The 26,185-nt window shown below is 45.4% G+C and overlaps 1 protein-coding gene across 5 annotated transcripts in view; it reads right to left on the bottom strand.

Moving 5' to 3' along the window:
• Window positions 1-855: 855 nt before the first annotated feature.
• SLC25A26 (solute carrier family 25 member 26) overlaps window positions 856-26,185 on the bottom strand; it is a 91,064-nt gene continuing 65,734 nt past the window's right edge. For 3 of the 5 annotated variants that reach the window (XM_074603399.1, XM_074603400.1, XM_074603401.1), the window contains 4 exons: window positions 15,965-16,034; window positions 7,802-7,866; window positions 6,305-6,378; window positions 856-1,486 (listed from right to left, as the gene is read on the bottom strand). In XM_074603399.1, coding sequence (XP_074459500.1) covers window positions 1,390-1,486; window positions 6,305-6,378; window positions 7,802-7,866; window positions 15,965-16,034 — 306 coding nt within the window. In that variant the 3' untranslated portion in view covers window positions 856-1,389. Of the gene's footprint in view, window positions 1,487-6,304; window positions 6,379-6,493; window positions 6,553-7,801; window positions 7,867-15,964; window positions 16,035-26,185 lie in introns of all 5 variants that reach the window. The other 2 variants (XM_074603397.1, XM_074603398.1) reach the window with 1 other exon arrangement.

Raw genomic sequence — 26,185 nt, 5'->3', positions numbered from 1 at the left:
ACTTTAGTTAAGTGCACGTGCAGAGACCAGCAGGCGCACGCGTGCGATGGCACCAGGCTGAAGCCGACGGCCTCGGTGCCGCTGGGTCCGCGCGGGACAGGCTCTGACCCCCACCGGAGCCTGACGGCGGGCACTCACCTGCCATCGAGTCCCAGCACCCACCCCCTCACCCCCATGTGCAAGGGGTCCCTCAGCCTCCAACATCAACATGTGACCCGCCACCGCCTGACCCGGCCCCTCTCAGCCCCCGGCGCAGCCCCAGGGCCCTCGGCACAGGCCGGAGGCGCCCACTGCAGCAGCTCGGCTTTGCCTTGCCCCCGCGTCCCCACGCAAACACCCTCCGCATCCAAACACTCCCAAGAACCGCCTAGGCAAGGTTCTGCTGTAAACTTGGCCAATTTCCCCCCTTCCAGACTCTGGTGACCATTTTAATTGAGTAATTTCAATAAAGCCCTTTCACCAAGCTCATTCCTGCACCATTTTGGCCACCAAAGCTTCTGTTTCCAAAGGCGAGAGGGACAGCAGAGGTTTGCTGTGCCTGCCAGCAGCCCCCGGAGAGCCCTCAGGATCCAGCCGTCCATCGGCAGGAGAACTCGGACTCTCTCCCTGCCATCCCGGCCTCCCTCCTGGGCTTCAGCATTTCCAGCCTCCCGCTCCTTCAGCCGCTGAGGGAGGAATACCAAAAGAAGGCAGAGCCGTGTGTCTTTGCACAAACACAGCTGTAAAAGAATACAAGCCCGTGCTTTTACTGAAGAAATGTGAGTCTAATTAATAAAGCTGCACTGGCTACCACACAGGAATGCTTGCCGAGCACCTGTAGGTATAAACAGGAATATAAACTTTCACAAATACAGCTCAAACCAGAAACAAATGTATTATTGTCTTTTACAGAGAGCTCTCCCAACCTGGAATACTTTCAGTGCTGTTGGAGGGCAGCAGGCTGTAACTCTATCGGCCCCTTCCCCGACCAGAGAAACCCTCCCTGTGTTATGAGGCAGGTGCCACTGAATTATGAAAACTCGCTTTATTTCAGCCTCCCCGCTCAGCCCACGATCTGGAGGTTTGCAAAACATTTCCCCTGCAGGAGTTCTAATAACGCCTTTCTCAGCCACCGTAATTAGCTGTTTACCCCCCAAACATTACTTTTTTGGCACGACTCTCACGGTGACCTCACTCACTTTCCATGCAGGAAAATTTCATGTTTGGGAAATTGGATTATTGGAGGATTTACTTTTCTTTAACAGTGAAAGCGGCTCTCAGCCTGCTGAACAGCTGCTCGGCACGGCGAGGGGCGGCGGGAGGAAGGCTGCGTTCGCGGGCGGACTCCTCCTCCAGCTCGGCGGCTTCTCCAGCTCTTTGGCAGCCACCGGCAGGACCATCCGGGCTGGGTCAGAGCAGCAGCTGGCGAGTCTTCTCGTATGTCCCCAGGAAGATGAAGCCTCCCAGGCTGATGGCTGCCATCCGTGGGACAACACCTGCGAACAAGCTGAAGGAGAAGGAAAGGCGGTTTCAGAGGATGAGTGGATGCTGCATGGCTGGCTGCAAGGGCTTCAGAAAACAAAGCCAAGAAAAATTCTCATTTGTTGGTTTGTTAAATCCCACCCCGTTACCCGCTGAAGGAACCTGTCTGGGCTTCCCTAGCAGAGTATTCCCAAACCTGATGATTTTTAAGCCCTCTCCACGCTCCTCAGGCGCAGAAGCAAAGGTGCAGGAGGCTACAGGCTGCGCTGTGGAGAGAGGAGCTCAGACACATCCCCACAAGGGCTGCAGACAGATGGGACGTGTCCCATCCTCCGCCACCCCCAAGAAGCCTCGGCAGAGGGACCCCCTCTCTCTGCTGGGAGCTCCCCCCGGCAGGGACAGCCCTGCTCACCCCAGCAGCTCATTCCCAGTAACATCCAAGGGGGGCTAGCAGGGACGGAGCAGGAATGGCTGCACATTCAGATGCCGTGATTTTTAGGTGCCTGATCCTAATAGTTCTTGGAAGTTAACAGGAAACTTGTGCAAAGCCAATTGCTCGACACATCTGAGCTTATAGTTGGTTTAACAACTTCAGGATAGGCCAGTGTATCCTCCCAGAGGATTACGGGCTTCCTTCGTGGCAAGCAAGGATTAAACATTAGGCTTGAATCTGTCTGGCATTCCCCCACTGATTTATCGCCCACACGGCAGGAGCCCTTCCCAGCATGCTCTGGCTCAGCTCTGTGGGGATGCTGTCCTCGACTTTTTCCGAATGCTGCACAGACCCCGCTAGGAGCATGCCCACAGCAGGATGAGGTGTAATTCCAGGTGTGAACGGGCTTTCGGGAGATGCCCACACCTCCAGGGCTGCTCAGGAGCCCTGTGCTCCCTGCCTGCGCCCGGCTGCTCACGCTGCGCCGGGGAAACCTCTGGCTGCAGTAACTCTGGTTTTTGTTGTAATGAGCTTTGCAAAGGAGCCTGGAGCACACAGGCAGATGGAAACATTTTATGGCTTTACTAGACAGCAATTGGGTCTATTACCATAATGACAGCTTTAAAACAGAGTAATTTGTACAAGGCATGTATGGACAGAGCGCTGATAGGGCAAATCCTACGGTGCAGCATCGCTCTTGAAACGCACACCATCCTTCTCCTGCCGAATTAGGCAGCAGGGGCAGACGCTCCGTTACAGAACAGCCCACTCGAGACACAGCTATTACACAAACAGGGGCAGATAACTGAGTTACCCAGAAGCTGCATCCCTGGCAACCTCTATTACTAACCATCACTTCCAAGAATCCTGGCCCTGCTCCCCCCTTTCCCACCTGCCACCCGTGGGCTCTCCAATCCCCGCTTCCCCTGCGGGCTCACTTCTGTGGGAAAGCAGAGCCGAATGGCTCCGGTGCCGCCCTAAATCCGGAGAGCTCAGCTCTGCTGGTCCCTGCTGGGCCACACCTGCCCTCATCAGCACATGAGATAAATTGGTTTTTTTCTCTTGGCCCCATCAGAAACCCCTCTGGTGGGCACAGATCTGCTGTCTACTTGCATTTGCTACCTGTTTGTACAGATTTCACCTGCCGCTCCGCTCTTCCTGCCTGAGTTTTCCCTTTTGCTTAAGCTACTCTCCCAGTTTCCGATCGGATCCAGCATCACGGGCTGGAGGGCTTCACCCCCGCCTTCTCTTCACCCACAGCTGCAATAAATGCACCGCATGTCAGCGCCTGGCAAAGACCAAACGCAGGCTTTCAGGTACAGACGCACCGTGCTCTCCTCAGCCGTGCGAGGAACCGCTCGGCAGGAGTCACAAATCCAGGAATCAGGTTTAAATCCCAGGGCGAGACCTGGCTGCAGGTGTTCAACCCGCACGCTGTGCCCTCCCCAACCCTGTGTGTGCCTTCTGGGGTGCAGCTCTTTGTTTCAGGGTTCCCAGCCCAGCAATACCTAGTCCCACGGTGCCAGCAGCACAGGTGACATTTTTGGGTGACAACTCGGCAACCCAAAGGAAATTCTTTCTCAATAGATACTAACCAGGACCCCCAAAAGGCACCGCAGTGCCTGGACACAGCAGAAAGGGGACAGTGCTGGAAATGGCACTGGGTGCTCAGCCACAAAACCTCCGTATTACCCTCTGGACCAAAGAAGTGGCCATGCTGAGAGAAAACACCACTTTTATCTGACTACAGCTTTGCACTGAGCTCACTCCTGCAGGCAGGTTGTGTTCTGCAAAGCAGCAAGCCCTGGGCACAGGGGCTGCTTTCACCACTCGCATCGGCGAGAGCAGGCTCTGGAGAGCAGTGGTTAGTGCCCACCATGTCATGGTCACCCCAACCTGGAAGCTCACCTGAGGAACAGGACACCTGGTACAAAACTGCTAGCTCTGTCCCCATCTATGCACAAGCTGGGAAAAGCCATCTCACCAGATTTATCAGTTAAATAACCGTTGTTTTGCTCACCAATGAGTTGTGAAGGTCAAACGCCACCACTTCCTTGCATGAAAAGCAGTCAGAGAAGACGTATACCTGCTTTCATGTGAATGGCTCGTCTACACCGCTAGCAGGAGCGAAGGGGCACACAGATCCACCTCATCCCATCCCTATCCTACCTCCCGCCACAGGCCTGGCTCTCCCCGGACAGAAAGGGACGTGAAATTTCTTCGCATGAAGCAGGGGGATTTACTAGGTGCAGACCAGGAAGCTGAGCCCTGCGCTCTGGTTTTAATAAGGTGGCAATAAGCAACGCGTCTTTCTGCCCTCAGAATTCCTCCTCTTCAAGTATGAGATTTATTAGAGGAGCCATAAATCATTTCATGTTGCAACTGGCCAAAAAAGCCCGACATTTTTATTGTTTTTGATTAATAGATTTATAATTGGCAGCAGGCATGGCAGCCTCTGCGTTTATTTTTCCCAAGACTTTCTTCCTTTTCCTTGCAGCTGACGCAGCTTGGCCTCCTTTACATGTTACTTTTTCTCCAGATTGCTTATTGTTTTGATTTCTATTGAATTGTGATCCCTTTGGTCCTAGTCCACGGGCACTATCTTTAGGCAGAGTTTAATTTTGGGTTGTTTAGAAACGGGCACTGCTGAAAACACCCCGAAAAGAACACAAACATACATTCTTATTTTCAGCTCTTGGCTGGGGAAAGGGGGAGGTTTCCCCAGCCAAATCCATGCCTCTTCATACCCTTCAGAGCTCAACTTCCATCAGCAGCAGACATGGCCTCACTTCTCCCAGTCCCTTTCAAAACATGCCCTAGAGTCCACCAAACCACGTAGGACCCAAAACTCATCCACCGCCAGGTCACCTCATCATGTCAAAGCGCGAACCTGAGACAACCGAGCTCTGAGTGCTGCCGGGGGGGCACAGCTGGACGTCTTCCTGGAATCGGTGTTCAGGAACTTCCTGCAATTTGTTTTGAATTATTTCCCACATGTGTAGAAAGAGGACTGAACTTTTATTAGTCGTGCGAGCAGAGATCAGATGTTAAGAGAAAACTATCTCCCGCAAAGCTGCGATGTGCACGCTGCTTCAAGCAACAGTTTACAAATGTTAAAACGGCACCCTGAAAGTGTCGGCCACATCAAGAGGATAAAAAAACCTATGAGAAATCACAGTGAAAAGCCCCAAGTAAAGCTTCCAAAAAACCTCCGTTCCTCTTTCAGGCCAAGGGCAGGTGGGCCGGAAGCCCTACCAAAGGAAGCACAGACTGAAGGAATTGTTTAAGACATATATTTCGCTACGAGTGGCCAATAACTGGTATGACTCACACACTCTAAGAGGGCAAGGTGGCGTAAATGAAGCAGGTGTCTGTAAAAATCAGTAATAATTTATACGCCTGTAACACCTCAAAATGTTCTACAAATGCTAGTAGAGGACTTTTTGTTCACAACACTGCTCCAACATCAGAAAAGCAATTCTCCGTCTCAGGAATGGGTAAAGCGAGGCAGTCAACAGACTAGATGGACATCACCCCTGAGTTCCTTGACCAGTCAGCAGAAAGCCCAGAATGTGTCTGCACCCTGGTCACCCGAGGAAAACAGCCAGAAAGATGTTCTGCGGCAGCTCAGAATTACTCTTTGCACTCCAGCCTTTCTCAGAAACCTTACATTTTTGCAACAAGTGCCTCGCTGGAGAAATCCAAGTGGGCGCGTGCTCAAGCCCAGACTTGATGGGAGGCTCAAAGGACAAGTCAGGGAGCACATGGCTCCTTTCCTTCTGCTTCAGCTTGTCCCTGCTGGCAGCACCATGCTGGCATCACAAGCTCCCATCACACTTCACAGTAAGAACAGTGAATATAAAGGAAAAGACCTTGCTGGTGTTCTCAAATCATCAGGAAATTGCCATGAGGAGGAAGGAGTGTCCAAAAGGGACATACGGCTCCTATGGTGACCTACCCTGATGTCTCAGGAGGGGTGATTCACACACCTCAAGATCAGTCTGTGGCACTCACTGCCACAAGACGATGCGCATGCCCAAAAGTTTAAACGGATACAAAACACAAATGCATACATTCATGGAGAGAAGTCCATTAAACACAAAGCCACCCTCACCTCTGAAGCCTGGAGCTAAGCTTAGAGATTGTACCATGGATAAATCTCCAATAATGTCCCTGCCCATTTCTGTGCCCTTCCCTGGACGTTGTTCAGAGCCAGTGCTAAAGCAAGGACACTTAGACCTCCCTGGAGGGACCTAGCTTCCTAGCTACCTGAGAGCTGCTCCCTGGCCACGTCTACCGCAATTAAAAGCCTTTTCTGTATGACAGGTTTTAAATATAAGCAGACCATCCCGTCCTCTCCCACACACAGAGACACAACGCATGAGATGTGCGTCTGCAGCATGTCCTTACCCCGACAGGCCTTGTGTCCTCCAGATGCCACCAAGGGCCGCCAGAACATTCCCGCTAGCGTTGCTGGAACCAGCCTGGACCACAGAAAGAGAGAGATTGGAAACTGTTAGCAGAGAGATTTAGTTATTTACTGAGCATCCTGTTAGTGCTACTTTACAGCAATTACAGACATCCTAAGGACCTCCTTACCCCAGGCACAGGCAAAATCTCGGTGTTTCCAGGAATAAGGCAAAGGGCAGAACGGGAAACTGAGGCACAGAAGAAGAAAATGATCACTCCGAGGTCACAGAGCTGGTTAGTTCAGAACTGGGTATCCAGTCCCTTCTGCGCTACACTCAGCTCTATGTCCAGCAGCTGACACTGGAGTAAGAATTTAACAAAAACACACTCTCAAAGCACCAACAAGCAACTTCACTGCTCACTGCAAGAGGATTTACTTGAGATTTACTCAAAAAAAAAAAACATAAGTAGTGCATTGCATGTGAAAATTGCCTTGAAAGCAAAACAGCAGGACTAGAGACAATTAAATTACGTGTGTGATCTAGTTAGCGAGAGATGACTAATATGAAGACGCTGTCTGAATGGTCTCAGTACATCCCAGAGCACCATCATTCCCTTACCACACTGACCTGGCTGCTCAGCGCAGCAGCAGGCAGAAATGAAACCCAGGTCTTACAGTTTTATCACCCGCTCTATCCAAAGGCAAAGAGGCTGCAGCAGGTACAACACCCAGCAAAGGGAGATACACAACACAGCAACATGGTGAGCCCAGATGTGCGTGACTCAGCTGGGGAGGTGCATGTCATCAACAAAAAACATCCCCGTACTGAGGGACATGAGCAATAGGATAAAAACCATCCAAAGAAACTCCAGGACGCCTGACCTTTGCCAACACAACAGCTCTTTTCAGGGCAGGGAAAGGGCTTTTAGCTATGTATCTGCTTAGCTCTGCTCTGGGGTTAGCAAGATGATGACGGGAACACTAGACTTATTAGCAATTTAACTACTTACTGAACTTACTGATCTTATAAGCAATTTTCCTTCTGCTCTGGTTGGCAGATGTAAGCCATCACAATCTCTGTGCCTTAAAATTTTAGGACAGAAAACCCATTGCCAAGCTCTCCTCAGAAAACACACACACACACTCAAGCCCAACCATTATCAAAAAAACAGAGGAATAAATCCCTGATGGGAAGTTTAACTTTGGGCATCTGACTCTGTGAGGATTTTCTACTAAAGACACCGCGTGAGATTCTGGAAGTCTAGCAAAAACACAGGCCTTTCTCAGCTCCTTTGAGAAAGGACCAGGAGAGCAATGAAAGGCAAGGAACACAACAATTTCATTAGTTCTGCATGCGGTACCTGATCCCGCCTCCAAGGACAAGAGCAGAAATCATTATTAATAGGTGCTGGATTTCATTCTGTAATGACCATACAGAAATTCTGGAACTACCCAAGCCATTCACCTGCATGTCTGCTGGCCTCCTTCATTCTTACCTTTGCCAACATAATTCTCGTCTTCGCTACATCGAGAGGTGTAGTAACTGCAGCTGCAAATCCACCTGAGCAAATTAAAATACCAAACACAAGTGAGACATTGTTGGTTGAATATGAATGCCACACTGCCTATAATTCCCATGGCTGTGGTCAACACTGCTCCATTATTAATGCCTGCAGCATGTTTCCTCACGTCAGAGTCCAGGTACGTTCGTTGAAGGTCTGTACACAGAGTGTTTTATTCCTGGGTGTTGACTTAAGGAAAATAGCTCTATACTAGTTAACTGTAAATCCAAACATCCCCATTGAGATTACTGTCCTTTTGTTTTGTATGTATACGAACACGTGAAGGTCGTAAGGATAATGGATTCCACTTCCAACACCTATGGGCAAGTTTGAAAGGAAGAACCTGCTTATTACTCATTTGCAGAGATCAGAAAATACACTCGTCACGCTGTGCTCTGCCTTGAGAATTAAAGCCTGACCATTCAAAGGCTAGAAAGATAGAGAGGAAAGATGCTCGGCATCTGAAACACACATGCTTCAGGGGCAAAGCTATCCGCAAGATACAGACAGACTGGATCTGGACTTCAACTGTTAGACCTGGGACTCTGTTTCAGGGAAAAAAAGACAAGCCAGTGTTTGGGATGGAGCTCATCTCCAACGAATGAAATCAGCTCCATTTTGGATAACAACAACGTGAAGCTGCCCAAGGGTCTTTAGAAATTGTCAAAAGTCTGCTGCCGTAAGTGCCATCTGCCCCTCACGGGCATTTTTATTCTCTCTAATCACTCCCAAACCTCACCCTTGGAGCTCATTACTTTCACTTGGAGCTGCCAGCTCAGCTGTGGCTTTCCTCCTGAAAGCCAGAAATCTTCAGCTTATCCATCTGCGTGTCTCACCCACAAACGTGTGTGTGTCTGTCTCCATATTTTAATCCTGTGGCTACAGCCTGGCATCTTGTGCTATCTAGGGACCAGCTTTGCTGCTTTTTCTCCCAGGATCTTATTCCCTTTGCCTTATTTCCCCATCTTAAAATTAACTCTGATCTCTCTCCCTCCTCTGTTCACAATATTCCAAGCAAGTAGTTCATGCTGAGGAAAAGCCAAAGTGAAAGCAACTTTTAAAATGCAGGAGCAGCCCAGCAGTAAGTGAAGAAAGAAAGGGGAAGAAAGGAGAGAGTGAGACTTGTTCTGAAATCTCTCTTTCTTCTTCTTGCTGTTTTTTTCCTCTGGAGCTTGTATAAATCCTGTATCTGCTACAGCAAGGAACAGAGTGACTCCAAAAACTGAAGTCTACACAGTACCCAGGGAATAAGCTAAAAATAATCTACTTTTTGTTCCAAGTTCTATGGAATGTAGAAAAATTGATCTCTCTTTTCTTGGGGTGGAAGAGGGGAAAAGCACTTCTAAATTCTGTAAAGAAAAAATCCATCTTCCCTGCTGGCTCGTGTTTTAACCTGCACCTCTCTCTCTCAGCCACCTTCACTTTAACATATTAAAACCCTGCTCTATGTCAGCAAGGAGGCTGGGCCAGCTGGCACCATATGTTGGCTTCTTACAGTTAATTAAGGAAAAGTCCCATGACAGTTCAGGAGATGCAGTAAGGCACATTTGCAGTCCCCTGGATCCCAAACAAGAATAGCGGCAAGCCGAGTTAGCGAACAGCCCAAAACGCCTGGTTTAGGAGCAACTTCTGCTCATGTAAGGTCGGCCCAACCTGTTCTCTCTGCCGGAAGCTTCCTAGCAGTAATTCCTCACTAAAAAGCAGAAAAATGGGTTGTATTCAAGAAGCCAAAGCAGAAACTATGAGCAAGTTAAACTAAATTCCAGCCCATTCTTGGACCTTCTTTAAGGTCAAAAATCTTTTTATTGTGAGCCAGTTTTTGAGTAAGTGACCCAAAGGCTTTGAGAGAATGGTCTGGATAGAAACTTCGGTACTCATGTCAGCGACCTATTTTTAGAACACTAAAAATAATCTGGATGGAAAATAGTGGCTTTACAAGTCTGGATGTAGAAGTCCTCTGTCCACAGACCAGGATAAAATTATACAGTGAAGCACATGGCTCTCAGGCCTGTATCAAGCACAAAATCTCAATGCATCACTCAGCTATAGAGTTGACGCTAACACTTTAGTCAGACTAACATTTCCCTTAACACAGCCCAGTAATTTTTTTATGCGTTTGCCCCTAACAGTTTCTTATTGGCAGAAGCTTCAATCTTGGCTGACAGAGTGATTAGAACAAACACAATTTATCCTGATACGATGTTCCCAAATTCTTATCTGAAAGGTTTAATCAAGGCTGATTGGTTTTCATTTTTTCCCCAGCTAACATCTGGATCTTTCAGGCTCTTTTGTTATTAACATTTCAATGTTTCTTTTTCCATCACTGGGAAGTATTTGGTACAGATTTACCAATCAATTTAGAATGACAACAGCAACAATAAAATGCTTCATAAGCACAACAAGCAGCAGGACAGCGGCTAAATTAAATGCAAGTTTGTATATGCTTGACAAAAACACAAGATTAAAGCTAGCGCTTGTTGGGAACTGCATTTTATTGAAGGCAGCGCATCTGACAAAATGAATTTGCTCCAGCCTTAACCCTAAATGTCCAAGGTAATTTTAGAGTGTCCTCTTCAACGTTAGTACACAGGTATCCAAGAACAGGCTACAGTGCCAGCGAGGTACTGCTCAGTCCCACCTACTCTAGCTGGGTAAAGGAACTTAAAACATGACTGTTTCCAATCATCAGACTAATACAAAAGGCACAAACTAGTATAGCCAAAGTCTACTCATTTAAAATAGAAGGGCTGTGCACTGCACTGTCTAATACACAGTAAGGCCCAACAGATGTTTAAACCACTCCTTTAGCCTATTCCTGCTGTCACTGACTTCTCCAAGAGCTGCTATAAAGGGCTGGAGCCTGTTCAACTAGTCAGCAACCAGGACAAGCAGGTATTAAAGTATCAGGCCAGAAAGACACATCAAGCCTTACACTCCTAATCATTCCAGCTTCTCTGCAGAGCTGGCAAAGAGAAAAAGGCACCTTTGCAGGCATTCTGTGCCCAGACAGACTCACCAACTCACTCCTGGAGAATGCTCCTTTCTCCCTGGCCCCAGAAGGATCTGGTGATGACTTGGTCTCAGCAAGTAGGCATAAAGATGGATTTGCGCATAAGAGAAGGCTCTTGGCTTGCTAATACTTCTAGCAGAGTGACAGACTCCTCTACTGGGAAAATACAACTTCACGCAGTAGTAGAAAACTCATCACCCGTCTCCCAAGAAGTTACAATGGACACTGTATATTCACCCATCAGCTGAGCAGCTGAACTTCACCAAGTGCAGGGTGTTAAACAGAAAATCCCTCTGCTACTCACACTTTCCCAAGGACCAGTTCTTGATGGAAGTGCTAGAGACTGACATCCACAGAGAGCGATTTATCTTTATTTGCCAATAAGAATAAAAAGTCTTGAAGACTTAAGATATTCCCCTAGGTTCCTGCTGGCATTTCCTACCCTTTTTAGCTCTCCGATACAAATAAAAATTGAGAAGCATCAAAACAGAGTGAAATATTTCACCTGAGAACAATACATAACCCGAAGTCCTCGCAGTAAGGTCCTTGCCTGCAGAATTTGCTGCTGCTATTGGAAAATGTTTCACCGCTTCTCTGACACATTCCTCGAGTAAGACCCCATGAAGGGAGGGACACAAGTTCTTCTTCAGTCCCTGTATCTTGTTTTATTCCTGTACCATTTTAACTTCTCCTCACCCTTTCTAAAGGGTCCGGAGAACCCTTCTGGCCACCACAGGGGCTTCTCCTGATTCTGAGTTCTGCCATCTGGCCAGACCCCTGGCACCCTCTTCTGCAACACCAGTCCTGTTTGGTTTGTCAAGCTCATTTCAAGAGATAGGAATGCGTGCTTGACTAATGTCCTTGTTTGAATTATCCCACCTTAGGAAAAGAAAAAAATCCAGGTTGAGCTGTATTATTGCCTGTCCTTATTACCATTTTCTGTACTGACATCTGAAGGTTACCCAAGACTGATTCAGGATTGAATCCCACATCTGGGTTGAAAAACTGAGTCGCGCGGGTCCAACACTAAACCTCACAGCATCCTCTTACACTGACCGATTTCCAAGTTCACAGTCTTTTTCAGCACCGTTCAATCAATTAGTTCTTATTTGAACTTTTATTTTATTGATAGTATGTTAATTTTTCTAAGGGGAAGTTTGTTCTGATCCTTTATCATTGCGGAAACAACACCTGCTAATGGTAGAGCAAAGTGACCCAAGAACCTCTCTGGATTTCAGCAGAAATACCAAGAGGCACTGCTCCTCCAGAGATTTCAGGATTCGAAGCATAGTCCAAGCAAACACTGCATGGAAATCTTGAGAACTACTCAAAAATTTATTCAGAGCTATAGAGTTAAAGAGGCTTTTAGACACAGTGTGTAATCTTGTCAGAGCCCATTAGATCAAAACAAAAGTGATGGGAAGTCTTCCCTGTTAATGTGCAAAAAGCTCTTGCTAGTGCTTTATTATTCACTAGACTTGCACCTCCACTCTCAGTGACTTTGTCACCACAGAGCATTAATTATTGATGTTAAGCCACACTTTTTTGACAGTAGGGAGAAAGAAGTCGTCTTTAACAGAGACGATTTTCAATTGCATTAAATGGACGCTCAGGTTCTTTGACAAGCTGGAGCTGCCTTGCTGCTCCAGGGCAGCACTTTGCTTTCCCAACAGCTAATACCCAATGGCAGGATTTCCTTGCCACTGGCCCAATTCCACGGAGGGCATACAAAACCCACCCCGAGGCTCTTCTGGGACAGCCTGCCCCAGCGCGGTGCAGGGCTGGGCTGCAGTGCTCCAGCCAGGCAGCCTGAGCCCAGAGAAGACTCAAGCATGGAGTGCAACCACAATCATGCCTGGCCTGCCTGCAGCACAGAGACATATTTCCCTCCTCTGCCTCCGGCCTGCCAAAGCCTGTGCCCAAATCTGGGACAGAGTCCAGAAAGCTCAGACATGAGGCAAGGTTTGGTTCAAACGCAACCTCAGGCTTAAATGATCCTGTAGATTTACCCTTGGGTTCCTCCCCACCGGCTGCTCAGATACCGCCTTCTCTCACTCCCCGACTGCTCCAAACATCTCCTCTAGTTAAGGCACCAGAGATGACGATAAAGCTGGACAAGGCCTCCAGGGATTAAATTATTAACAGATGAGACAGAGAGGATTCCAAATCTCTGATATTTATGCTTATGCCTATTATGTTTCTATAAAAAGCCCACGGATTGCATACATACATCTTACACATCTGCTCAACGTGGAAGAGTCGGGCCTCTTGCAGCACTTTGGCTGAAATCGCTGCCATTTCACGGGCACTGGGGATAGAATTCCATATATTGTTGCTCTTTGTTCTGTCTTCGACAAATAATCGATTATGATTTAGCTAGGAAGTAACCAGCACACACAGACGCACACATGTACGCCTGTGTGCCATAAAGGGAAGCCGAACAGGACTTTTCTTTCAGTTTGTTTCAGCTTATTACCCTGCCCCTCAGGACCTTTAACATATTTTTAGAAAGTATTGAATTCAAGCAAAGAACACAGAAAAGCATCTCTGTGTGATTTCACCATCCCACTACTACCATGGTGGCATCTGACAGCATCTCTGTGTTTAAAGGTTGTTTTTTGGATCATCGTCTCCTTTTAAGGTTTATAACATGATGATTTTAAATCACTCAGATGCATACATCCATCTTATTTTACTCACAGGGTACTGGTGAGGTTTTGATTTTTTTTTGTTTTGGGGTGGAAAGAAAAGGATAAAGAATTTGGTCTGTTTTTTCTTCCCTCATTTGAAGCTATATGTAGGTAGTTAATAATTTTTAACCATGGAATCCATCCTTCAGAAGGCAGGAAATTATTTTTCCACTACCTCCATTCAGCAAGAAGGCTAAATATTTTCAGTGAAATAGAATGGATGCGGTACCAAATTAGATCAAGACAGGGCCTGCCTGTTACACGTCTGCTGGAGATGGAAGGGGAAGGTTCTGATCCAGAGAGTCAAACCTTGTGGGTTTTGAAGCAGGTCCTCGAAGGACACGTGAGAAAGGAAGTTTAAAATACTGCTGGTGAAAAGGAAAGAACAGGGAAACAAAGAACAGAGAAGGAAAACCAAGCTGGAGGAAGTGAAGTTGGAAGGACAACTCAGAGAATGTTTAGCATCACCAATTACAACGCGATCTACAAAGCAGAACTGCAACTCTGCAAAGATTTGCGCTTGGGGAACAGAGCCTATGAAGACAGCTAGGCTAAACTGTCTCATCTACCACCATCATGGACCTGGAAGTCTCTGTGCTGTTCCAGGACCCGGTGTCTCCTCCAGCACAAAGCGTTAGGTCTTCCCAGCATCTGCCAAAGGGCAGTGAAGTGTTCATGCACAACTGTGCCTCTGGAAGCTCATTCTGCAATATTTCTACCAGGAAGCGAGCAGACACTACTGAACATCCATCAAACAGTAGCAAGTCCAAGCACAACTGGTCAGAAACAAGACACAGAGGAACGGAGGCACTGGGTTAGATTTCCAATTGAGGCACCAAATTGGACTTCAGGAAATTACTCCGCAAGGCCTTGGGTAAATCAGATAACCTTTCCAGCTCTCTGAACGTGCCTGAACACAGTTTTTGTATCAATCTGACTGTAAAGAAATCAACAGAGCTAAATTAATGATCCCGTATCACACCTGCAGACATACAGATTGCATTTTAAAGCATTTTTAGTCTGATAGCTTGTTTTGTTGCAAAACAAAAATGAACGATTTGCTTCAATCACTCGGATTTTGTTTGCATTGATTTGATGAAGTCAGTGTAAAATCCAATAGTAGACCCCATTTTAAGCAGAATAAAACTCCCTTCCCATCACATAAACATAGAAAGTACATCTGGACAAGACCACAAGAGATCATCTAAAATATCCCCTCTGCCCCAAAATGGAATCAATTCTACCTAAACCATTCCCTCACAGCTCACACGCCCAACCTGCTAAACTGTGTGCAGCTACAGCCACTCTCCCCTCCCCCAGTCCTGCAGTTACAGTGCCCATCAAAACGAAGCCTCAGTCTCTGCCGGAATTCTGCTGCTATTAATACTTCAATTCCCCTAACAGAGCTTATTTAAAAAAAATTACACACGATGTAATGGCTCTGAATTTGTAAGTCATCAAAGAACAAGCTTTGCTTTTGATAATCTCTATTTCAAGAAATGCTATAATTTCTCTTCAAACAGGATTTATTTTTTCCACATATTCTGTTACTGGTTTGGAATCTCAAAATATATTTTAGGTCCCTGGGGAAAAGCTCTGGCTATCCATCTCTTAACTACTAATCTGTTTTTTCTATTAAGACAGTTGAGTCTCTCCTCCCTCAAACTTGTCAGCTATACTGATGAGTCATTAATTGATTTTTTCTTTTTTTTTCTTTTTTTTTGGAAACAACTACAGTAGGCTAAAATCAAGCAAGAAGCCTACTGAAGAATTCAATTAACTTCTGGCTTGTTTGGTAATAAATAGTGCAGTATTGTATTCTGCCACTCTTTATTCTTGTTCTAGTGTCTGGAGATTGCCCAGATGTTTCGTCCTCTGTGTTTTTTTTTTTTTTTTTGCTGCGGAAGGCTTTTGCCTCCAGGCTGTGCAGTGCTAGCCTCTGCTCTCCTGACTCTAGTTAATCTACATGGCTGTCAGAGCTGTCACATGAATGGTGAATCATGGCCTCTCGCTGCAATCACTTCAACCCCTGGGGAAGTGCTCAGAGCAGACAGCTGCACAAACCCCCACCCAAACAAAGTTTCTCCTGGATGAGGATTTTACAAATCAACTTTGAAATAATCGCAAAGCCTGACTGACAGGCCCCTGGTTTTTAAATAACAGAAATTTGTCAAAAACAAATTGGTTGTCTTTCAAACAGACACCCTGTTTGAGTCTTTTTTTTTTTTCCCTTCTCTTTCCTTTGCGGACTTTCCTATTTCCAAACAACAACTGGATCCGTTTTCTTCTAAACAAACCTGAATTACAAAGGAATGTTGTTCTGCTATACTTAATAGATTTGCACATTTTTCCCTTTCTTCTTTAGTCTTTCCCAGTATAACATATAATCCTTTGCACCTGCAAAAGCTCCACAGACTGCTGACTGCCAAGAATCCACCACGTGACCCTGCTTCCATGACCAGAGATCCTGTGTTTAAAGAGAAAGGAAAATAAAAAGTTATTAAATGTTTGAATCTATCTGATCCCCATGTGAGTTAACTCCGAGGATGGGAACTTAAGTGAAAAGCTATTTTTGTGGCATTTTTCAGTGATGTCATAAGTGATTTTTCCCAAGGAACTTGTGTACTTGAACGAGCAGATGGAGTGAGAAAGATGTCTGGAACTGAGGAGGGCTTGAAGCAAATTGCTTTCAGGGATTTCATATGTACGTATTTAAGCCTGTGGCCATGCAACTTTGCAAATATTTGGTGAACTTATTTTCTTTTTGGCAGATAAAACAGTGCAAAGCAGAACACTGAGCGGGGGGACGGCATGCAAGAACCAATATCAGTTCAGCCCAGATGTACCAAACACTCCCATTTAAAATGAACAGTCCCCAGCACAGCAAGACAGAAGTCCTGTCTGCCCCCAACATTTCTTAAACGAACCCTTCCCCTCACTCTCCCCAAAAAACCCCATCGTTGAGAAATTACTCTTATCGCTCCCATTATATCCCAAAGCAGGTGTGTCTCTGTTTTTCACTTGGCGTCATTAGGGACCACACACCCTTCTCCTCTCCACCTCTCCCACACACCATGCTCCAATCCATTAACTCCCAGCATCATTTAAACATGCACATTTAAAAACACCAACAAGAACAGTTCCTTCTTAAAAACACCTATCAAGAATCACGTCAAACAGTCTGATGAGTCCGATCGGTATCAGCAACGCGTGCTGGGATTGTTTTCAGTATACCAGCTATGGTCATTTTGTTCTCCCCCTCTCCACCCCACCCCATCACCCCTTTCCCAATCTCTCGAAATGCTTGATGGTGGAAGTTCTCTGGAGGAGAGGTTTCTGGTTTATGATGTGACGATCAGTGCTGAGCAAGAAGGGCTGTGCTCCATGGCCCTTCTGAGGCCTACTGCAGAGAAATCAGTCATTTTATTTTATAGCACTATCTCATTCTTTTAAAAGTCATATTACTTCTATACTATAAAATTTTCTTAAAAGCAACCTGATAGCTGTGCTAGGCTGAGATACTGCTCTCGGGCTCCTGCTCTGTAATACAACCACTTTCCAGTGGGGCACAAGAACTTGTTTCCCTCATTTGCTGACTCTTCATTTAACACGCTGTTCTTATGACTTGCTTCTTCCAACTTGGCTGGTGGTTATATTTCAGTTGAATGTTTTAAAAATCAAACTGTTCAAGCAACAATGGCCAGCCACAATGTTGTTTGGTATCCTGCCATAGCTAAATAGCTGCAGCTCTGCTGTACGAAAGCACTAAAGGGATTTCAGTCTCTTTAATGCTAGCCATTCTTTTCCTGGTGTTTTGAGTATGGGTTTCTATTCTGCTGTCATCCACAACAGAAACTGATTTTCATCTCATAAATAAATAGGGATTCATAATTTTTCAGACCCATAAGATGCTTTTCTGGAATAACTTAAGACCCTTTGGACACACAGTTTTCTTGCAAGTCAGTCCTGCTGGATGAAGGACACATGCCTCCTAAGACAAAAGGCACTACCTTCCAAAGCATCTAGGAATTGTCAAAGCATAAATCCCACCTTCAAAACCCATTTTCAAAACACTTCAGGTGCTTAAGAAACCTCAAACTGAAAGTCAGGGCTTATAAACTGAACTGCCAGAGCCACTTGATAAAAACAGAGTTACTGTATTTTTTCATTAAACATTTTCCAAACATTTATACATCTACAACTAAACCTGAGAAATCAGAACAGTTACTTCTGTCATGCAAAAAAGCGCTATGGAAGATCTGCTGGAGGACTAAGAGGAAAATCAGCATATTAATACAGACATTCATGGCTTTGCCAGAAGCCCAGCCTATTCTCAGTCACGATGGGGTTTTATGTTAATGGTGTTGTCCAAATAAGTAGGAAAAGGTCATTCTTATTTCTTGGCATGTAGCTCTGAAATCTAGTTTCTGATAAAGCCTGGCTTCCCAGTACAGTTCTGCACAAAGAGCCTTTGCCAAGCAAGGCAAACAGTGATGAATTCCCATCCATTATGCCTGCAAATTGACAACAGGTATTTGCAACAGTCATGCAATACGAAAAATTGTTTAGAAGGGTGGAGCCAGGAACAGTTCAATTAAACTAGGGGAAAGGAGATTTGAGGCTGGAGAACAGGAAGAAAATTCCCCAACAGTGAGGTCTACTGAAGAGCAGAGCCAGCCTCCCCAGGGAGGAGAGGAAAGCCCTCTCCTTTAAGTCGTTTAAAAATAGACTGGAGAAGGCACTCAAGACTGTACTGTGGGGAATAATCCTGCGTTGGCAAGGGCAGGATGAGATGACTTCATGCATTTCTTTCCATCTCTGATTTCGGTGATTCACCCAGAGCTCCAAACCTGAACATGCAGAAGAGCAAGAAGAGACGCGGGGCACGAGGACATCATCCCAGAGGATGCCAGGAGGAACAAGTGCCACAGGTCCAAGAGGACCGGCAGGACTCTGGTCCAAATTCTTTCTAACCACACTCATGCTGCAGGCCAAGCTGATGTGCTGAAGGTCACACGTTTTCTCTCATAGCCCACAGACCCACTAATTGACAAGGCTTTGCAGTAAGATGGGCTTGTAAATTCTTCTAAGCACACGCCTTTGTGCTGCACTGGTCATGGCTTTAATACACAGGGCAAAGCACAGAAGCTATCAGAAGCTTGTAGATCACTGTAAACCCGGAAAGAAATACAGGATTCATACACATATCTCCCCCAAAACACCAACTTTGTACAGAAGCGCTGGTCATTGTCAGTGATACAGTGCCTAGATCACGTTCTGCCATCCTAGATGCCTCACAAATTCAGAAGAGCCTTCCCTCAGGCACTTCCAATTGGGGGAATAACAGCGAGAGCTCAGGTCACACAGAAGACGGGTGTCAGAGGCAGGCTCAGAGCCCATGGGTCACGCTGCCTGCTCCGGGCCTCCAAACAGGGCACAAGCGCCCACATTACGCCTGCAGAAGCCCTGCAATTATGCTGCTTTTCCTACACATGCTCTTTCAATATAAAACATAATCCGGGAATGATGAGCAACACAACTGCAACAATTGGGATCTGTCTGGTTTCCCCACCACCGCCACCAAAAGGCTCCTACCTGCTTACACCGTGCTCCTCCTGCAGAAGGCAGCAGGAGATAACGAGACTTTTCCAGGGCAATACCCATTCCCACTAGCATTCACAGCCTAGGAAAGCAAAATGACAAGGAGCACATTACATGAAAGCGGGCCGCCATGCCAAGCCTGTGTCATGTGTATTCTATTAAGCTGAAGGCTGAATAGAAGACTTTGTTTTCCACTTCAAAGGACCCCATCCCAATCTCTCGCTCTTCCCTTATGAATAACAAATTGGAAATAAATCTTCTGGCTGAAGCGCATGGAAACTCGTACAGTTGGGGCCCTCTGCAGCTTCCCAGCTCAATCACATGCTAATTTTTTTTGTAAACACTTTTATGTGATATATATGTAAATCTCGCTGTGCATTGCCGCACCGTGTAAAGCAATACAGCGGGTGTGTCCTCAGGGGATGGGACACAGTGGAAGCCTGAATGCAGATTTCCAATTATTCACAGGGATAATGTTCGCAGAGAGGGGTCAAGTTTTATATGTGGGCAGAGCCTTACTTTTCTTCCTGGTGATCCCATTTCATACTGTCCCACTGGCCTGTGCTTCTCATGACAAATGTTATTTAGCTTTTTTGGTACTAAGAATACAAGGACACCCTATTTTGTTGTGCAGAAGGCACATTAGAAAAGTCACTCTTAGGATATACCAAAGACCTTTCAATCTAAAAAACAAACAACAAAAGAAAAGATTACCACCCCCTTTAAATAAAGGGGGGAAATATATGGTGCCCACAAATGGGGGCTCCTCATACATTGCGGACACCTGGCCTCCAGATGACCAATAATCTTCCACTAGTTCACACAACTCCTTACCTGTGCATGCTTGTCACCTTTGCCGTACGTTTGTGGTAAAAGTCTGGGGCAGAAATCATCTGGCAGCTTTGTGCTCCCAACTCAGTCAGGTCTTCATCTATATTCAGGACACCTGAGCTATGGTGATCCTGGGAAAGCACAACACTCGCATTTCTCTCAAACCTGGTGCCCAGACTGACACCCAAACACTGCAGGAAGCATCACAGGCAATGAGACATCTCTACCTTGGCCTTGCTATTCCTCAGGTGCTAAGAGGCAAGCAGTCCTCATGGCATACACTAAACTCAAGGACTGCAGCTGAGTAAATATTACAATTCACTTCAATGATAAGCATCTGTAGTATTTCTACGTACCCCTCCGTTGAAGGCAGTGTTCAACTTCACGATAACAGAGGGGAGAAAAATCTCTCCAAATTAATCACATGGATTTGTGTGCATGTGCAGTCCTGCAGACTCAGGAAAGAAAAGCAATTTTCACGTTTGCCTTTGCTACTAGGTATTTTGCTTGCAATGTGGCATTCTGCATGGCTGATCCTTACAGATGCATGGCACATTAGCTACAGGAGAAGCAAAAAATTCATAAGCTGGTTGCTGTTTCTATATGTAAAGTCAAACACAGAGCACAGAGCCAAACGTCCTCCCCAGTGAATTTTTATGTGCATATGTGCAGCATATGTGCAAGTACATGTGTATATTATCTTGCAGGAAACATGCAAGCCCAAACATAGGAAAAATTCAATGATCTAAGTTCACTGCTGACATAAACGTTGAGACTCCATTTGCACTAATGGAGTTGTGCTCACTTATGCCAGTACTGAATTTCGCCCTAGAATTAAACCCACCCAAATCCTAGATAAATTGAGAGAAAGAGAGCAAAAGTTGGCCTACATGCAACAGCATATTTTTCATGTTAAAAGCATTTCATTCCCTTTTTCTCCCCATATGATACTGCATTGATGTCTGTGACCCATTTGGGTGTAAATCAAAATGGATGTGCTAAAAGCCTGGTTAAAGAAAATGTCTTCAAAACAGTGTTCCCATGGCAAGGCAGAACATAATATGCCAGCTACGCTCAGTTTCCATGGCACACAGGGCCATATATGCGTCTGGGGAGGAAAATGCACTTCTGAAAAATCACTTCCAAGTTAGGACAGCTTTCCTTGAGCATCTGCACTGCTACTACCTGCTAATAAATCTGTGCTTCATGCAGCCTCATGTGAATAAATTACATGGAAGAACTACACCAGTTCTTCAGGTTCTTCAGCAAGAAGCAAGTGCTCGAATCAAATGGTGAGCCCTTCACATCGATTACTTCTATATTCTACCAAACGCCCCCAGACGTCATTGGCAAGCTCAGCGACTTCTAGAGAACCGCTTGTGGTCTAGGCGTGACCAAGAGCATCACAATCTGGCTCTGTATCTCCAGACTGTGTGAGTCTGTTTTACTTCTGCTGTTTTAAATGCTGCATTGATGATCCAAGAGCATCTGACTTTCTCAAATGTGTCTGCAGTGCTGTTAAGTAAGGATTGCATTTGTTTCTTTCTCTTTGCTGCAGATGGCATATAGCATTCCTTCGAATGTGCTTCAAGACTGTGTGAATGACACTTATTGTGACACTAATAAAGCGAGGGCTGTTTGCTGAACAGCTGTTGGGTACATTGTTCTTTTGTGAGAAAAATGCAGCCGTTATGCTAATGGCATGCACACGCCGCATTGGCCACAAGTTATATCACGCCTCAAAATGCCGCCGTGGAAATCTGTTTTCCTGATACAGCACCTAAGCAAATGGCAGACACGTTAGCATGATTTAACGATTAGGACTTAATCCCTAAATCAGCCCGATCGTTACCCAAAGAGGGAGCAAGGTATGGTAGAACACTTACTACACTGCCTACAAGGAAATGGGTTTAAAGCTGGACCTGGGTTTCATTTACTCTTGACTTATATGCAGCTGAGCACAGCAGAAAAGAAATACTAGACTGCTTCTCCAGGAAAAAAGGAAAGCTGTCACCTACCTATAGAGCAGGGAAAACCATTTTAGGCCTAGCTTGGCTACATTTCTCTATTTTCTACTTACCCTGTTAAACAGCTACAGATTTGATTGTAAATTTTAGGAGGGAAATAGCATGTGGTTTATTGTTTCAATGGTGGAGTTATAAACACGTATTACTGCTGCGAACCCCAGCTGCCTGGGCAGAGGCATTCTGTAAACCTTTCATTCTTATTAACTTCAAAAATCAGGTGCAATGAGCTCCAACCAAGATTACAGTCCTCGCCCTCCACGGAAGCTCACGAAGCAGTATTTGCATGCTTCAAGGTATGTCTTAAAGGCGTATCTGCACTGACAACTACAAGCAAGGCTGAGCCCCCCCTTGAACCAGACTTGTTCACACACTGCACTGCCTATACCAGCCCCAGAAGTTGAGCTCTCGGGAGAGGGGAGTCAAGACAACCAAGCAAACGAGTACACATGCCAATGCCTTCATGTAGATCTATAGCTCAGTTCACCAGCAGACTTTGCAAGCTCTGCTCCTCTCAACACACGTGCCTTATGCCTGGGGTGACAGCTGAACCTGAACAGCAAAAAAGGAACCTAAGGAAGTATAAGCCCAAACCCAAGTCCATCATGTGGGCAGAAACCAGTTTAGAAACAACATGGGGAACTTCCGTTCTGACCCAACCAGCCTTCTGCTACTGCTCAGCCTCACAGGGCTGGACTCTCCCCATTCTCTTTACTGCAATGCCCCGGCTTACTTCACAGGGTGGAAATGTGCCTGTGTCTGCTCTTCAAACCATTCTCTTCTCCTGAAGCCACCAAAACATTCCTCTGCTTGTTCAGCATCTTATACCACTACCACGTGCCACCATAATCATTACAAAATCCCACCAGAGAGACTGCCCATGTATCTCAGCTCCCTCTCTCTAGCTGTTGCTTCTGAAGGTCCAACCAAATATCTCTTTGTAAAACACCTTTTAATTTGCGAGACTTACAGATTTGATAAAATTATCTTATTGCTAAAGCCAGTGACAAAAAACCCATGCAGGCTCACTATAGCTGCAGAAAGTCTAAGAGCTTTAGGTTTTACCCAGCACTGAGACAGAGAGGTAAATCCCGGCCACACTGAGTGCCAGAAGAGCCAGAATATCACCTTGAGCGTGGTCAGTCCAAGATTTTTATCCTTCCTTGCAGATCCTGGGCCAGTGGAGCAGCACAGTCTGTGCCAGCCCTCCCAGAGAGGCTGCGTGTGCAAGAGCAGGACTCGCTGGCACACGCAGTCTGCAGGGTGAAGTCAGCCTGACCCTGATGTTATATATTCTTAGCAACGTCCAAGTGTCTCATCTCAGAATCGGACACGTCTCATCTCAGAATCAGATGTGTCTAATGAAAAAGACAAAAGGTTCCCAGGATAGTAGGTTTATTTTCCTTAAAAAAAACAACCAACCACACAAAAAAATCCTGTTTTCCAAGTCTACTCATTTGAGACCTACGTCCTCCTGTCTTGCCTGTTCCTTCCCTCCTCACTGGCTCCCAGAGCCTTTTCTCCAGACATACAATACATTTGGTCTATAAAGAGAGCATTCTCCATGTACAGCTGTGTTGGAGTAACTCTCAGAGGCTCTAAAGCGCAGCCAACATGCAGAAATATAAAACCCAAGAGGACTGAGTCTTGTTTCACCTGAGACGGGTTTATCTTACACACCGCACTGTTCTCCGAGGGAACTGACCATTTCCACTCAGACATAAGAGGCAGGCATTTTTGACAAGATGTTTCTGGACTCAAACCTAACCAGAGACTCTTGATTTTGTGGGGTTTTTTTTAAACTCTATTTTGTTGAAAAAAAAACCCTGATGCCCTGTATTTCTGCAATATCCCTCCAGCAGAAATTAAAGTTGTCTTTTTTCTCAGTTAGGTCTAAAAGAGAAAAATTATGGATTAAAATGCTACATGAAACAAATGACAAATCATTTATGTGCTGTTCATAAGTACTCAGATATGATGATTAGATGTGCTGAATAAAACGCCTGAAGAGAGCAGAATAGAAGATAATACAGAAGGGATGAACTCCACAGAGCTACAGTCATCTGAGTGGAGACTCACACCCCTGGCAGCAGGGGGAAAGCAAGAGAGCTGCGCCAGACTCCCTGTAACCCACAACAATTTCATGCCAAATAGGCAGCTCTGTAATTTGAAATTCCCACAATGAAGAACACACATATAGTATTTCCAAAGCAAGTTAGAGAGGCACTCTGGAAATTCCAGGACAGCACAGAAGAGGACTGTAACTTACAACATTATTCCAAAACTTGAACTAATACAGAAGGCAGTGCGCTTGCTTGGCGTTTGGGAAGCACACCACATCTATGTTCTGCTCCCTTTCTTCATGGCCAGCTGGCTTTGGATGAGATCAGAAGCATTAGCCCCACCTAAAAGAACCTAAATCTGATCAAACTCCCACAGTGGTAATCAGCCATGGCGCTCCTCCAAGGGTTGGAGTAGCAGAGAGTGAATGAGATTTGCAATGCCCCTTCTTTTCATGAACTCTGAAAAGAATTCAAAATCGTTTTAGCTGTAAGGTTTGGCCTAAAAAGGCAGAGAAGCGCTATGTTAACTTACCCTACTAGTGAATTACAATGTCTGTCCTGAAATCTGATACAGTATAGCACAGTTTCCTTCTCCCCTTTGGTTTATATCAATAATCTCTGCCTAAAACAAAATATGGAAAAATGAAGAACTGGGAAGAGAAAGGACGTTAAGCATGCATTATAACAGTGGATACTACCTACAGTTGCTTTTTTTTTTTATTAAAACCACCACCATTTCTTTTTTTTTTTTCCTTGAGTCATTGTGAACTAAGAAACAAGTCTATTAACTATTTCTAAGTTGTGTGTTCACCTGAGTAACTGGCAGTAATGCTTGTATTTGAAGCAGTATCTGTTTCTTGCTAATTACTGCAATACCCCCTTTGCCAGCACCCATAGTGTACATAACCTTATAGTTTAGTAATCTATACAATGCTCTTTCTTCTTCTAAGTTAGTTCAGTGCATGATATGCAAGTTTACTCTCAGGTAGGACAGCTGGTCTACATTCACAGACAGAAGAAAACTGTGCATGTAAACTATGTGGCTAAAGCCAGTTGGAAGCATAAACATAGCAGCTTGAAGCAAAGCAGACAGAGAAAATGGGATATAGAAACACCTGATTTTCTGCCTACGACAAGCCTTTATTAGGCTTCTTTCAGCTTAACACCCTGGTGCTGGCTACAGCCAGCACATATGTGAAGCGAAAGGAAACTCTCTTCTTCTTCCATGTGCTTTGCAAGCTGTCCTTTGCAGTGGAAAGATATTTTTCCTCATTTTTATGTGATTAGCTTGTTCGTGGAATTATACGACTGAGTCTATCATCCATCAGCTTATGTAACCTTGTACGAATGGTTTTTAAAATGACACAGCCAGAGCACTTCTGTTCTCTTCTGTGAGATGACCCACACACATCATACACAACTGTCCCACATTTACTTTCTCAACTAATCCCATTAATACAGTGAAGAATAGTCCCTCAGACATTATCTAACCAGCAGCCTCAGTAAACTCATCTATGTTCAGGCTTTGTGCCGTTTATCTCTTGTCCTTTGCATTCCTACTTCTTCGTAATTACTGTCTCCTCATGCTCCCTTCATGCACCCATGAGAAGCCCTATTCTGAATCATGCTCCTATTGATGCTACTGGCCACATCCAGCCTGCTGATGGGACCATAATGGTTTTTTTCCTTTGTTGTACTGTCAGGGCAAGTTTTTTTTTAAGAGCTTCATTCAGATAAACAAAACGTATTCTGCTTTCACTGCCTGGCTTTGATGTGACAAACCTTGAGCTCTCGCCATGTGCTGAGCCAAAGTGACTGGAGCACGCAAGACTGATTTTTGCCATTTTCTATTCTCGGTTTCACAGGCAGAAGAATATATCGCCACTGGTCTGTGGAACAAACTAACCCGGTTTTGTTTCTCTTCAGATCTGCACTGACCTCTTTAGATTAAACACGATGTTTCATCCTAAGTGACTCACTCCTGTAGCTAGCTAAATTCAAACTGTCTTCTTTAAAGCCCGCAATCTAAACAATACATTTTATTGTCACAGCTACGTGGACATTAGTTAAAACAACTTTACATTCTGAAAACAGCTACG

Source organism: Larus michahellis, chromosome 10, assembly GCF_964199755.1.
Source record: "Larus michahellis chromosome 10, bLarMic1.1, whole genome shotgun sequence".
NCBI lineage: Eukaryota > Metazoa > Chordata > Aves > Charadriiformes > Laridae > Larus > Larus michahellis.
The sequence above is the reverse complement of the archived record's forward strand: the minus strand, read 5'-3'. Positions and strand labels throughout refer to the sequence as shown.